The following is a 15,767-nucleotide window of genomic DNA, read 5'->3' on the forward strand; positions in this document are numbered from 1 at the left end:
AAATATTGTTGCCTGACCTTGTTGACATCAGTCAGTTTTATGGCATGGATGACAGTCTTGTGATTCATCAGTAAGACGTTTGTCCTTTATTTTTTAGTTTAGTTTTACTTCATAAAACACTACGCTACAATTAGACAGCTTCACCGCAGTGAGGGAATCAGTGAAATCCATAGTAAGGACTGAACAAACCTCGACTGTGTTCTCAATTAATGGTCTGCTCAGGGCTCTATGATGTTACAAGACCTTTTGTGTTGGGGTTTTGCCCAGCAGAGAAAATTGAGTTATCCATGGATGGAGAGATGAGTTGTTGTGGCTGCTGAACACTTTATCCTGCCACTGAGTTCTACGTCATACATTGCCGTAGGTGTGTTGTGTGAGAGTGAATAATGTACAGTCATTACACCGCCTGTGGTTTGCCCTAAGTGTTCTCTGTTTTTCGTTGCTATCATTGAGCGGAAGGGTTCAATTTCTGTGCATCTGCAGCTGCAACTTACGGTAAGGTTTCTGTGGCAAAGCTATGTACATGTGATGCGATAACAATGGGCCTCAGTGTTATAAAATACAAGTCATCACCACCACTGATGCACACGTCTGATATATGTACCCAGGCTCATGTGTTTTCTTTTTTCAATTTTTTTTTTATTTATTTATTTTTTTTTAAAATCTTGACATGGAAGTACAGTTTAATGTCATTTGACCTACTCTGACAGCTGAGGTGTATTTTTAGATGTGAGGAAAACCACAAACTGGAAATCAGCTGCATTCCATTTAACCATTGGCTTTGTCTCAGTCAGACATCATCAGTTCAAAATATCTTTGTGTTTGCCTTAATCTAAGTTTGTTTATCATCTGAAAACATTTTATTCCATATGTCACATATTGTGGTACTTTTTCCATAATATTTTTACTTTACATTTTAGTCAGTGTTCTCCTCTAGGCGTGTCACACTAGAAGTTTGGCATTCCCCGTTTATTCAACTAAAGATTAAAATTTTAACGTAGTACTTTAAGCATATTATGGACAGACAATTTAGTCTCTGTCTCAGGTATCTTGAGTGATTATTCTCCTTCTTGTCATAATGCAGATACTTCTATGGCACTGTTCTTCCCAAGTGATTTTGCTTATTTTGCCATTTCATTTGATTGGTCGGCCACAGCTAGATTGACAGCTCTTGCGTCATAAAAATGATCAGCCTTGCAGCAATGGTATCCAAAGTTAAAACTCCTCTGACTCCTATTTTAATCTTGTGGTATGTAATTAGCATTTGCAGTAAAATAATTACATTTGGCAGATCAACACAAGTATATTTTGTGTAACCAGCCAGCTTATTCTGTAATCAAAGCAGGCCTATGGGTAGACATCCCTTGATGCATGTGGTTTTTCAACAATTAGGTCAAGGCCTATAATGCTAACATTTTTTCACTTCACCCTTGTCTTTGCTGCTATGTGATTTCTGCAACTTACAGTCTGTGATTTCTCGTTCCTTCACTCCTCTTCTCATAACCTTTTGATAACTCGTAAACGTTTGATAAACAGATTAAGTGTGTATTTCACTTGGAGTACATTGCTCACACTGCCCAGTTCTACAGAGTTTTAACATCTTTTTATGATAAACCACTGATTACAAATGATCTGTTGCTAATTTATGAGGTCTGTGTCCTATCAAACTGTCACATTTACTTGCCCGGGCCTCTTTTCTAAGGTAATCAGAGACACATCTCTGTAGCAGAGTTGCATTATGTGCAAACTTTAAAATTCAAAGAATCAGATACCAAGGATGAGATTCCCATTTGGTTTGAGACTTTGTTTGAAAATCAACTATTTTGTTTGCCTTTTAAAATGGTTGCTGAGAGCTGCAATGACGCATTGTTTAAGCTTTTAGAAAGCTGTAATGCTTTATATTGGAAACCGTTCACTATCAAGGCTCTCTCACTGTGTTTCTACTGGCAATACACCAGCACTGAGTGTTTATTAGAATGGAATAGATAATAGTTGGCATGGCAGTCATTCTTCTGTCTTTCATCTCAAATGTTTTAACTATAACCTGACTTGTGTTTCCCTTTTATCACGGTCCTGTGTCAGTATTCAAACTTATCAAACTGATAATGGTTATCAGTGTGGGTTATAAACGTGAAAATAACTGTCATGGATCACTCAACCTCTCGTTTTCAGGTGCTGCGTGGTGAGAGGGAAGCAGTGGGTGCGGCATGCTGAGGCCACTCCCCCTGGCTCAGGATGAGTGTCAGAGATGGCTCTGCCACCATGGCAACGAACGCAGGTGGAGGAGGAGGGGGAGGTGGGCAAGCTAACCCTATCGATTCTGATGGCCGCTCATACGTGCTCCAGATCTACCCACGGCTGGCTGCCCAGCCCTCCACCTGCTGCAACCTTAGGTGAGTGTTATAAAATTTTTAGCTATGATATGGTTCAAAAAGATAAAACTCCACATTGTATTCCTTCTTAAACAAAGGAACTATTGTAAAACATCACTGATCAAACTTAGTAATTACTTTTATCTACTCATCAGAGTGCAGAAGGATGCAACAGCAGCCTCTGTGATCTCGGATGCTGCCACGGCACTGGGGCTGGACCCTGGCCGCCTGTATGTGCTGGCAGAGGTGAAGGAGTGTGGAGGGGAAGAGTGGGTGCTGGAGGCCGGAGACCTGCCAGTACAGAGGTTTCTGCTGTGGCCTCGGAAAGCCCAGGAGCAACACCCTCAAAGCCTTGGCTTTTACTTCTTACTACAGGTAGAGCTGACAGTGTACAGTTCACTTTGCTGTCAGACGTAGTGGATGTGGTCCTGTAAGAAAAGTCGTCCCATTGTCTGACTATTGCATTCTACTTCCTTCTGCTCTATGTTCCTCTTTGTTGCCATTTTCAGTGATAAACAAAAACAAACACTTAGGTAACAAGTTACATGCTAATAAACAAAACCATAACAATAACATCGATAAATTTGCCACAAGCAAAATGTTTGCCACCTTTTAGCCATATTGGCCTGCTGTTTTAGGAAATTTAAACCACCCAGAATATTTTAACCCAGAAAGATACTGTGTCGGCATTAAACAGTTTTACAGTCTCTTTTCTTTTCCCATGTGTGATCCAGGAGAGGAACCATGATGGCTCTATTCATTATGTCCACCTCCCACCTGTGTCCAAGGAGCAGGAGGCACAGCGGCTAGCCGCCAGGGGCTTCCTTCCACCTCCACAGGACGACTTTGCAGACCTCTGCAACCTCCCCGTCCTCAATGAGGACAGGATATTAAATAACCTGCGCACACGCTTTTACAAGAAAAAGATCTACACCTATGCAGGCAGCATCCTCATTGCCATCAACCCCTTCAAGTTCCTGCCCATCTACAACCCTAAGTATGTCAAGATGTACGAGAACCACCAGCTGGGGAAACTGGAGCCTCATATTTTTGCTATCGCAGATGTAGCCTACTATGCCATGCTCAGGAAGAGGGTCAACCAGTGCATTGTCATCTCTGGGGAAAGTGGCTCAGGCAAGACCCAGAGTACCAACTTCCTGATCCACTGTCTTACTGCGCTCAGCCAAAAGGGCTATGCCAGTGGGGTGGAGAGGACCATACTGGGGGCTGGACCAGTGCTAGAGGTAAGAAAGAACGTTTTTTTTTGCCATTTTGGTCGACAGCTCACTCATCTTGAGGTGTTTCTCTTAAAAAATTTAGGTAACTGGTGAATTAGTATAGCGTGGCTCAAAGCTTAGTCACCTGATCTAGTTTTAGGAACATGTTTATTGTTGTGAAGAGATGAGAGATGGGATAAGGTCTGTGATAAGATGGTGTCTATCTTGTATAAGGGCGCAACAAAACAAAGAATGAAAAGTAGACTCTTAGTAAAACAGGCAAGTCTGGTAGTTCCTCATTGCAGGGTTGTCCCTACCATAGAAAGGCATAGGCGCGGTATTTTTACAGAGTGCTTTAAGCCCAATGAACTTAAAACGTCATTTAGGCCACATATCAGAATGAATGTAAGGACAGTTGTGTTCCTATCTTACAGCTAAAGAATGTGGCTTGGTAGCTTAACAAAGTTAGGCTGCGTTAACGTCTTTTTCTGATGAAAACTGCTGATCAAAGCGTTTTTTGTTTTGTTTTTTTCGTGTGTGTGTGTGTGTGTGTGTGTGTGTGTGTGTGTGTGTGTGTGTGTGTGTGTGTGTGTGTGTGTGTGTGTGTGTGTGTGTACATACATATATCTGTTCCTAATGCAGTTCAGGCATCACTTGGTTCCATAACTTAAGTTAGGTAACAGGCTAGTTTTGCTAGTGAAAAAAAATGAAGATAAAAACCAACCAGACACTCTCAGGACCCATCCAGTTTTACTTCACCTTGACCGTGCCATACATTTCACTGTGCTCTCATTAGAACATAAGCAGTTTCTCCACCACTACCTTCTCCAATTTGAATGTTGCAAGGGGACATGACATGTCTCATTGCTCCTCTTGTGATTGGTCAGCTGTCAGAAAACTGCAGGACATAGAGCATTTTTGCCTGAGAATATTCTTGGTTGAACTCCTTTCAACCAAGAATAATAACATTTATATTTCAACATGTTTATACTTCCTATGTTTACAAGTGAAGGTATTACGCATATATTTTCATTAAATCCATGTTATTTGGTGAGAGGAATAGATTGTTGACTGTAAGTGCAATAAGTGTTGCCAGCTTTCTTTCACAAATGTGGTAAGGACAACTGCTAAAAACAATGTGAAAAAAAAAAAACATAAAATTTCCTTCAAATAATTTCAAACCCCCTGAACCCACGTAAGCCCTTTGAAAAGCTAGGGAAAACCCTGCATTAGCTCTGAGACTTACATCTGTTTATCTCATCAGTCACATGGAAATAATCTCATATCACAGAAGATGTTATAGCTATGTAGTCTTAGTTTCTTCTCTGCAATGGCTTCAGTCAGGTGAGAAATGCATTGGTATTTTGATGAAGTCATACCAGACAAGAACATCTCTTCCTTAAAAATGACTCGTCATGTTACTCTTGCATGCAAAAGCACACACAGGCAGAGAATGCAAAATACACAGAGTTGTTATATTTTGAGATTATGTTACAGGGCAGTAATTATTAAACATCATATGAAAGTATCAGATCCCCTTCAGAACTGAGAAAATGTATTTTCAGGCTGTGACTCAATTGCTCTTTCGTATGGGCTGAGCTAATGGGGCACATGGGAGTCTTTGTACAGTGTGAAAGACTTTACATAAAGACGTGGTTTACCCAGAAAGAAGAAATGAAAAAGAGGATGGGAAGTTGCGCCATTGGCCCTTTTATGTGACCTCTCGTCTTTGAAAATGCTTTAGAATCTAGAAAAGATAGGGCTGTTTTTGGTTCTCTATCTCAACGTACTTCTGCACAAACACTGATGTTTCTCATTGTATATTTTTAATGCAAATGCTAATCTTGGTCTCTTTTGCCAGCTGCTTGTGTAACACCATTTTCTAGGGCTTAAAATATGAATGAGTTGAATTTCATTCGGAGCTGTTGTTGACCAAGCGCTGGTATTTTTTGTTGCTGTTTCGGTCAGGTGACTGTGCTCCACTTCCTGCTTTCTCCACTCTGAGAAATTAGATGCTTGTACTGACTTGCTCTCTGCAACCGTTGACAGGACAGAATAAATCCAAAGCTCCAGCCAGACTGAAACTGAAAACTTTGTAGAAGTTAACAGATAGCTCTTGGGAAAATCATGAAAGCTCAGGGGCTGATTTTTTTGCGTTGTGTTATTTTTTCTCACTGTTGAACATTTGTATAAGGCCAGCTTGGTAATGATGGTGCACATTTTGCAGATTGTAAACAAGCAGACTTACCAACAGTTTGTTCATCTGAGACTACAGACTGTTGACTTGCTTAGTTGTCTGATTAAGTGAACAGCTGTCTCAACGATACACAGGAAATAATCAGATGATACACACAATCAGGATGCGCATATTTTCTCACTCGTAGATTAACATCAAAAATGCATATTTTCAGCTTGCAAGTGAACCAAATCAAAACATAGTTAATTATAGGGCTGCAAATAATTTTTTCCAGTATTGACTGATCTGCTGATTGTGTACTCAATTAATCGATTGTTTTTTCTATAAAATGTCAGAGAATGGTGGGAAGTGGTGGTTATAATTTCCAACAGCTCAAAAGAGATGTGTTCAAATTGCTTATACTAATTGCCCAGCGAACCCTAATCAGAATATTTCAGCTTACTGTCACATACATGTGACAAAGAAAAGCAACAAATCTTCACATTTCATAAGCTGGAATCAGTGAACATGACCAAAAAACAATTATTCAACCTCAGTTATTTCCCCTCTCCTCAGTTTTGACTTGGATATGAGTTGTTTCCAGTCTTTGTATGCTAAGAGACATTTCGACAGAGATACTGTGTGGGGTGTCACCAGTGAGTGGAGGCATCTGAATGTAAGGTCACTGAGGATATCTTTATGCTGCTGACAGTTAAATGGCCAGGGCTTATTGCAAACTACTCTCTGTGTTTGGTGACAAAAGGGCCGCACAGAAATATGTGCAGACAAGTAGACATCTGTTAGCTTTTACTTTGTTTAACCAGAAATGGTTGCATCATGAAAAGTAAGTTATTGCACAGTATTGTTTTTGCATGAGTTTAATCCCCGAGCTACGTGGCAAAGAACAGAGTTGACTTTGTTTTGTTTGCTTATTTATTTATTTATTTTTTATCCCTGTAATGAGAAACGGGGTCTCCTCCACTTTCACATATGGAAGAATTTACTTCTGGTCAGACCTCAAGCAGGGTTATTATTGTGAAGTCAGTCTCTGCAGTCACGTCCCTCCCACTCTCTTATAAGCAACAGTCCATTGTGAGTGTTGTCTCACATTGTGTTCTGCAAGCCTCCGTCATGAGTTTAACTCAGCTTGTGCATATTTTCAGTTCTTGACGATTAGACTGCCTTGCAGATCTGGCTCTGCTGAATTAAGCATGATGTTTTGTGTGTGTGGCCGTGTGTGGTGCTCTGGATGGCATGAAAGCGTGTGACCCCAGGCCATATTAACTTTTAGAGTGCTTCCTGTGAGTGATGTAATCTGAATGTATGTTTGTGATTTGTGAATACGGAGGGACTAGAGATTGAAAAAGATAAAATGAAGTTCTGCCTGAGGTTGCAGAGCAAATGTCAGACTGTGATGCCCTCAATCACGGGAATACCATATAGACAAAAAGCAGAAATCCATGCACTTAGGTTCAATTTAATAGCCTTCCTTGGAGTGGGGAACTAATTACTCTCAGACTGAACTGGAAGTAAATCGCCTCTACATATTTTTCTGTTTTATTTCGCAGTAATGTGGCTAAAAATAGACCTTTTAGCCAGAAAAGCCGTATGTGGAATGTGGTTTATTGAAAGTACAAAACGGTGCTGAAAAGTAAAAAACCCCTGATCTGGAACACACAGTTTGATGGAAAAGAGAAACATTGAGCAGAGGTTTGATGGGAGTTTGCCGCAAGCAGCTGGCTTGAATATTAATGACAAGAATACAGTGCACATCTACAGTAAGTTGCAGCCGTGGTATGTCCATCCGTCCATTTGTCACATCCCTATCAACTCCCTACCCTCTGACTCAATACTGGAGCTTTCACTCACAGAACTGCTGCTTCTTTCAGATGCATGTGAATAAGCAGCATCTGAAAGCACGGGTCCCTTGATGTGTGTCAGTCTGTCAGAGTCTTTGGTTCCAGATGGCTGATGGAGGGAAGAAGGGGGAGGTGATGGAGAGATTTTCCCCTCCATCAGCAGAGTTCTGGTCCCTTTGGCAGACACACTGCCACTCTGCCACTCACTCCCAGAATGCAGTGTGTGTATGTGTCAGCCCAGTCCAGAGCTGTGGTTGCAGGGGTAGACAGGGAGACGGGTTTGGTCTTTGCTGGCCTGGTCAGTGGAGGAAGTGGAGACAGGATTCCATGTGTGACCAGTCTGTCAATCATCCTAGCTATTGAACAGCTGTGTATTTCCCTTTTAGGCATTATAGCATCCAAACATGCTTTTTTTTTTCCCCAGAAAACTTTAAACACTAGTGGAAGCTGTTGCTTTTAACGTTTTTCCACACTATTACGTGCTTAGAGAACCTCCTAGTTAGTTACTCTCTTTTGACAACACCCTCCAGCTTTTGCTGCACGCTCATAAGATGGCTGACATGAAAGAAAATTTGCTTTACAGTGGAAGCAATAACTCCTCTGAAATTATGTTTCCTGCAGTTTCTCTCCACGCAAATCGTCTACCTCTGGTGGTGCCCTCCTGACAACTTCCAGGCAAGACATTATATATGGAGGTGCAGCATTCTATTTTTAAACAGGTTTAGTAAAATGGTGGAATTTTACTTAAAAAGTAGTTTGGTTTGATTCCTCTTTTTTTGTCCTGGAAGCTGATCAGGTTACAGTGGTGGAAAATGCAAAGTGTGTGCGTGCGTGCGTGCGTGTGTGTGCGTGTGTGTGCGTGTGTGTGCGTGTGTGTGTGTATCCTCGAGCTATAGGGGAGGTCTCCAGGCCCGGGTCACATTTTGAGGAGATGAGATCATCGTTTGTGGTGCTGGACTCTGGCTGTGGGCTGTGTTGCTGGCAGATAGAATGGCCCAAACCTGAAACCATTTGAGAAAGCCTCTGTCCTACTTTAGAGCATTATACCACTTCTTTAGATTCTATATTCTGTTCCATTCTATTCTACGAATTCCCTTCCTTTGTTTGGCAAGGGAGAGATAGTCTTTTATACCTTCTGAACAAATAGGGCTTCTGTCTGCAGAACAGCTCACCAGCTCTAAATGAGTATTTCGCTTCTGAACTGGTCCAACTGGTTGATCCTCTGTTACGTAGTTCTTTTGGTGTCTCTGTTTTCTTTTGCCAGGCTTTAAGGCCTATTTGTTCTTAATGTCAGCAAGGCCCTCCTCTTTTGCGCAGAGTATGCTGACACATGGGCAGGCAATATTAGGGAAATACAGATCAGGTTTTTCTCATGTAAGAAAATTTGCCATTCAACTGACCTGTTAAACTAAATTTTGCTTGATATGTTACTGGACAAATTGTTCTAAATATACTAGATTTTTAGGTGCAACTTTTCATTCATCCAGGTCATCGTGTCCTAAGGGTTGATTGAAGGCAACTGGACTTCTTATTTGAAGCTTGAAGACGTTTCACCTCTCACCCGTGAAGCTTCTCCAGCTTGTGTAATCCATGTGGAGCTTCAGCCATGGTTTTAAAACTAAAATTGACAACTTTGTAATTGCTGTAGTGAAGAAAAGAGGAAAAAAAACAAGTATCTCAATAAAAAAAAAGGAAAATATTGGAAAATAGCTTACTTGGGATAAAAGCTGGATTTCAGTTATTCAGGGCTCTTGTGGACTTGTAGTATAACCTATTTCAAAGGTGAAATGAAGCTGTTTTGACCAGATATCTCTGACCACACTTTAGTCAGTTCTTACTCATGTAAAAAAATTTGATGACAGGTATGATGTAAGTCATCACTTTTTTTTCTACTCCCCCATCCAGTCAATGATGTGATGGGAGAAAATCATCTGCTATAACAGGCCTAAGTAGCAGAGGGGTATATGCTTGCTAACAGGAGTAAGACTGATGTTTAGATTTTACTGCATCCACAACTATCTGTCACAAAATAAAGTGAATTAATGTAGCTACATTATAGGACATTATTAATATAGATTATTAATATATTATTCATTCAACTGTTCAGTCACTGAAATAAAATAATGCCTTATAACTAAAGCCTAACCTGTAAGTTGTTACACATTCCTCTTGCTATGTTCCCAGACCCCCCATGCCACTGTGTTCACAGCTTCAGACAGGAAGTTCCTATCATCCGGAACCCTCTTTAACAGGAAGCGGCTACGACACGGGAAGTAGCAGCAGTAGTTCTCGCTGCCGCTAGCTCAGAGCCTTGAGGGGTGTGGATAGACCAAAGTACTGTATTGTTGTTCAGGAAGTGCAGAGGAGTAGCTGGCCATTCTGTCTGCTGATCCATTGTTTATCTCTTAGTTATGGGTTGCACCTCTTTATTCCTCAGCTATATTTGGTCAGGCTGGGTGGCATTGTGTATGGGTCTGGGAAAAGCTGGCATTACTGAGTTTAAGCCCCTGCGTCATGTGCATGTGTCATTTGTCTCATACACACACACACACACATACACAAAGTCCTTACTGTAATCACATCATCCAGAATCATAACTGAAGAGTAGGGCATGTTTCTTACAGACCAAATACAGCGTACATGTTGCAGCATGCTGCAGGCCACTTTCATGGTCTATTCATGGCACTGTGACCACACCACAAGCTGGAGTTTGATGTGGTATCCATCTAGACATGGGTGGAGCTGCTTGAAATGACTCCAATCTGGTAAAATACCAGACCACATGAGGAGTAAAACTGGTGCTTGAAAACTTAATCCTAAGTATCCTTTTTTGCCTCTAACATGTGTCTTGACCCTCTGCTTGCATTAGTTGGCCATATAGTGTGTAGGCGCACAGGGTTGAAAAACGTATATCTTAAATTAACTTAGCCAAGTCTCCCTTGTATTATTGTTGACAACAGGTGCTTTGACATCATTACTTTTGTATATTAGAAAAATAGTAAATGCAAACATGGACCTTTTTTTTTTTCTTTTTAAAACAGCAAAGATATAACTACAATTTAACAGGTCAAAAAACTGAGCAAGTTGCTTGTGATAAAGAAAATGCAGTTTACTTTCTTATTGAGACCAAAAGATTTAACAGGGTTAAAGTTATTAATCCAGCAGGCCTCTCTGCAAGGGTTTCTCCATCAAATCACCTTCTTTAGGGCAAGGGTGAATTTTGTCAGTTGTGCAAAATATTGATTCTGCAGAGTTAAAATTTGACTTCTATACTGAGGTGCAGTTGTGTTGTCCGTTGCTATTGCAAGCTCCAGTGGTCGGTTATTGATGGTGACAACACTCACGATGTATATATGTGTCGTGTTGAAATGTCTGTGTGGTCTACGATGTTCAGACTAAACATGCTTCAAAGATCATGATTGCTGAAACTCTTGCATCAGATAATTTAAATAACAAAAAAAAAATGTGGTTTCTGGTTTCCTCCTGGACTCAACTCTGTCCTGAACAGAATGGCTCCCTCATAACGTTTTTTTTTTTTTGGACGTTTCCACAGTAGCTGAGTTACTGCTGTGCAGCTATCTTGTGATAGCAGACTTAATACTGTGCAGAGCATTTGTGCACATGTGGCATACGCCCTAACCATTCAGCTCTCGAGTCACCCAGGATCAACAGTCTTTTAGTGAGCTGCATGTCATGTCCCCAGAAACAAGAGTACTGCATCGCCATCCTGTTGATGACAATAAATAAATAAAGAATTTAGAAATATATGCTTCTGACAATCATGCAGTACATTCATTGAAGTTGTTCAGCATAACCTCATTCACTGGAACATTCACCATTATTAAATCGAAGCACCAGCCCCTCTAAGTGCTATTGACGCCCTTATTGTACCTCAAAGAATCAATTCTTTGTTAACAATTCAGTTGAGTTAAGCTCGAGGGGTTTAAGTGTAGTTGGTGGGATATAGTGGCGGCTTGAAGCACAGCCAAACATAGAGGAGGAACTGTGTAGAGACGTGGTTGTATTCAATCACTGCCAGCATCATGTGATCTCACCAAAGCATTTTTCACATTCAGGACAACAACAAACAGTGATTATTTTGTCACTAAGTACCATTGGTGTTTTGCTTCAACATTACAGCTACCAGTGATTATATAGCTCATTACCCTGCTGTTTGGTGCTCCAGTTTAACTTGTAATTTAAGAGTACATTGATTTAAGTTGAGCTTAAAGAACATGATTGCTATGGTAGTGGGTGTAAAGTGTCTACCACTGAATGAGTGAGCATGTCCACCTAGAGGTTTGATCAATTCTTGCATGAGCGCCTGTCGTTGTCCTCTGTGAATGTGGGAACTGTTTTTCTGGCGGTTGGACTATTTAGAGTCCTTTTGTGAGCGTATCCATGCTGCAGTGAGGTGTCAGTGTCAGGGCCTTGGCAGCTCCTGTGGAAACGTTTAACCGAAGCGCTTTTGTGCAGCTAGACTTTAAAGGATGCAGCAGTGCCTCCTCGTTATAGTAATAAGGTCTTGTAACCAAGCAGACACTGTAGGTTTTTACTGGTTACAATAAAGTTTTTGTCCTTTCCATTAGCAGGCATGTTGAAAATATGCCAGAAAATTTCTAAAAACTGTAATACTCTCAGATCATCATAGAGGTGACCACAGAGGGAAATACCCAAAGCTTGGGGGGAAGTATGACAACTCGTGGGGTATAGAAAGTTGTTTCTGAGGAGTCAACAGCATTTTTGTTTCTGTTGTATACACCAGCAGACCGTTTCCCTCCACATATTTTTTGTTTGTTCATGTTTGTGCAAGTGTATACTAGACCCAACATTTAATACCTTTTTAAAGTATATAATTTATACCTTCTCGTCTCTGCCCCACTTGCTTGTTGAGACAAACAGCTCATAAACTGCACTGTTGTAGAGACACTCCCAGAGTTTGGTTTAAAGAAGAAGTTTATGTGTATGTGAGGGGGACTGAATGGGGATGTGAGACTTTATTCTGGTAGCTCTGGCTCTGTGGAAGTGGAAATGTACAGGGGAGCGGGCTGCCAGAGGAGCCTGCTCACCATAGAAAGGAATCAGTTAAGACAGCATCAGACGTCATGAGATGGTCACTGGATATGCATACCCACAGCATGCACATATGCACGCACTGCAGACTGCACTCTGTTTTTTGCCCTTTCACTCTCTCTCTTTCTCTACTTCTCACGCTCCCTTCCTTCTCTTTTTCTTCCGTAAACTCCTTGAGAGCACCTACATTTCGTAAGAATGCAGATTAGACCACGTTTTTCCATGAACACGGCTTTTGCTCCACTTCCTCATACCTGCTGAGCCTTCCAGCCAGTTAGATGACTTGCTAATGGGCATGTTCAAATACGAATGATGCTGTGACATGTTTAGCATTCCCCTCCATGGTGCAGTGGCCTGTGCCTGTGCAGAGATTTCCCAGGGTTTTGTGCTCTTGGCTGCACTGTTTGTGGAGTTGGGATGATCAGAACGATACTGGGCACAGTGGGCGGCACTGAATAGCGAGGCACTTCGGATGTATTAGCACCAAAACACACTTTACTGACCCCTCAAACCTGGAACGTAAGTGATGGCTTTGCACGCTTTAAACAGAGATAACATTTGAAATGTGCAATTTATATATTTTATATCGGCATGCTAAACATACAATTGAACATGCACATCAAATAATGTGTGGTATAAACACACACACACACACACAGCCCGGAAAGTGAGGGTAGGAGCCTTGTCTGAGCAAGTCCAAGTTAATCGAAAATGGCTAATTCTCATCACAGATAAGAAACAACTGAGTATCTCTTTCATCAACAAGCTACAACTCTTGCCTCATACTTCCCCTGAGTCTCTAAACTATTTTCAAATCCCATTTTGGTTTGAAGATTTTAGTGCATTAAAAAAATAAAGGTTAGTGCAAATGGGTAAAAAGCAAAGGAGAGTTAGTAATTCAAGAAAAGAGCTAAAGAGCTAATTCAAAACAGATCTGCTGTAGCAAAGGAAATGAAAATAGGTCAGCAGTGCATCCTAAGGAATCTCAATCAGACCCTGTAGGTGTGTGTGTTTGCATGTTTGCTTGTGCCCCCTAACTCTAATCATCCCCAACACCACTGTATCAAATTCACTCTGCAAGTGCTTTGAAAGACACAATGTGCCTCCTATTTAACATGCACTGAGTCAACTTCCCCTGCAGTGGCCTTTTGTTGAGTGTTTGTGTGTGTATCTGTCTATCTGTAACCATGTGAGTGTGTGTATCATGAAGGGTAAAAAGGAGTGCTATTCTGTTACCGTATCAATGCAATAAACAGGGCCCCTCAGCGAGGCCTGGTGGCTGAGCTCTGTGTGCCCCTGGCTAGGTTAGCATTAGCCTGGGGCCTGGAGAAAAACCCTGGTCCTCTCTGTTTCTGTTAGTAGTCTGACACTGCTATAAAGAACAGCTGTCTGAACCTCATTTATCATCACTGACCTATGCTCTTTCTGTCTCTCTTTTACTCTCTCTCTCTCTCTCTCTCTCTCTCTCTCTCTCTCTCACACACACACACACACACACACACACACACACACACACACACACACACACACACACACACACACACACAGTGAGAAAGAGAATGAGGGGAAAAGGGACTTAAAGTAGGAAAGAAAGCAGGCAAAGAAAAGAAAGAGATGGATGGGAAGAGAGTGAGAGGAGGGCAAGAGGGGACAACGAGTTGCAGATGCTCGCCCCCTCGCAAGACCCCCAACATGCACAAATACAAGCATGCACATGCACACACACCTATACACACATACATACAGTCCCGCCCCCTTCCATGGTTTCAGCTGCTGTTTGAAAACAAGATTTAACCCCTGGACTATCCAGTTTCTTTGTTGCCATGGTGATTTGTTGTTGTTGACTTCAGTAATGGGGCTGATAGATGTGCTCTACTTGACGGTGCACTGCACAGTTTTGTTGTTGCACTCAGTAAGTAGCACCTCCATATAAGGTTTGAAACTCACCGCTGTTGACGGTTTGGTTTCCAAACATCAACAGTGAACGTAGCTTAAATCAAGCCTGATGTGATGCTTTCCTTCTGTCTTACTCTCTGTATTTTGTCTCAGTCCTAAATTGACTTTTGCATGTTAAACAGTTACCTCACTGACTGATTTGACAGAATGATTAAGACATGTTGAGGGGAAACTCAGCTGTGGTGATATTGCATTAATCTAAAGAAGTTGTTGATTGACTTTGTAATATGCAGTATGTTTTTATCTTTGTCTTTATCTCTTTAAACTCACCCTGTGTTTCTGTCCTCTGTTGTCTTTGCCAGGCCTTTGGGAACGCCAAGACAGCTCACAACAACAACTCCAGTCGCTTTGGTAAATTCATCCAGGTTAATTATCTGGAGAGTGGAGTGGTCAGAGGGTGAGTAATTAACACCAGCTGCATGTGTGTATGTTTGTGCATGTGTGTCTTTGCGTGCAGCAGATCAACTCAACAAGGCTTCACACAAAGTACAGCTGTACAACACCATAGAGGGACATTTAAACGATCATTTTTTTATGTTCTGTGTCATCTTCCTGTTGCTCGTCATCAGGGTCTTCTACCTCTCTGCAGCCTAATATCTTCCTCTTTGCTCTTTTTATGGCTAGTCATGTGGTTCCTCCTCTGTGTGTGTGTGTGTGTGTGTGTGTGTGAAACTTTCAACCGCTAGCATGTCCTTCCTTTTTCTCAGCAGTCACATTTTGGTTAGGTGCTGCATCAAAGTCTGGTCAGCTGTGTCACTTCCTCATTTCCTCACCAGGAGAGGGGAACAGCTGCTCACTACAGTGTCTCAAAAAGGACAACATTTTATGCTAAAACTGTAGAAGAGTTCAGACTAAACACTGACAGGGTGATAATAAAATTTGATTTGAAACACGTAAATGCCTGTGGCGACAGCTGCTAAGCTACACAGTAAGTGGGCATCCCCAACCTTATTATCCCCTAATGGCACCAGCTCTCATCAGGCTCTATTGAATTACTTATCCTAAGAAGACCTCGTAATTCAATCATGAAAGTTAATTTTAGGTGGTTGGGGCATTTCTGTGTCACCAAGTGAACTCAGACAAGGAAATACCAAAAAAGCTCACACACCTCACA

The 15,767-nt window shown here is 41.5% G+C and overlaps 1 protein-coding gene across 6 annotated transcripts in view; it reads left to right on the plus strand.

Annotated features, from left to right (window-relative positions):
• The window catches only part of LOC121182944 (unconventional myosin-IXb), a 53,130-nt gene that overhangs the window by 15,686 nt on the left and 21,677 nt on the right, over positions 1 to 15,767 (plus strand). For all 6 annotated transcript variants that reach the window (XR_005894177.1, XR_005894178.1, XM_041039623.1 and 3 more), the window contains exons 2-5: positions 2,173 to 2,393; positions 2,528 to 2,747; positions 3,107 to 3,616; positions 14,956 to 15,050. Coding sequence is in view for 4 of the 6 variants with exons in the window: in XM_041039623.1 (XP_040895557.1) it covers positions 2,236 to 2,393; positions 2,528 to 2,747; positions 3,107 to 3,616; positions 14,956 to 15,050 (983 nt within the window). In the remaining 2 variants the exon portion in view is untranslated. The remainder of the gene's footprint in view (positions 1 to 2,172; positions 2,394 to 2,527; positions 2,748 to 3,106; positions 3,617 to 14,955; positions 15,051 to 15,767) is intronic.

The sequence above is a fragment of the Toxotes jaculatrix genome, chromosome 6 (assembly GCF_017976425.1).
Source record: "Toxotes jaculatrix isolate fToxJac2 chromosome 6, fToxJac2.pri, whole genome shotgun sequence".
NCBI lineage: Eukaryota > Metazoa > Chordata > Actinopteri > Toxotidae > Toxotes > Toxotes jaculatrix.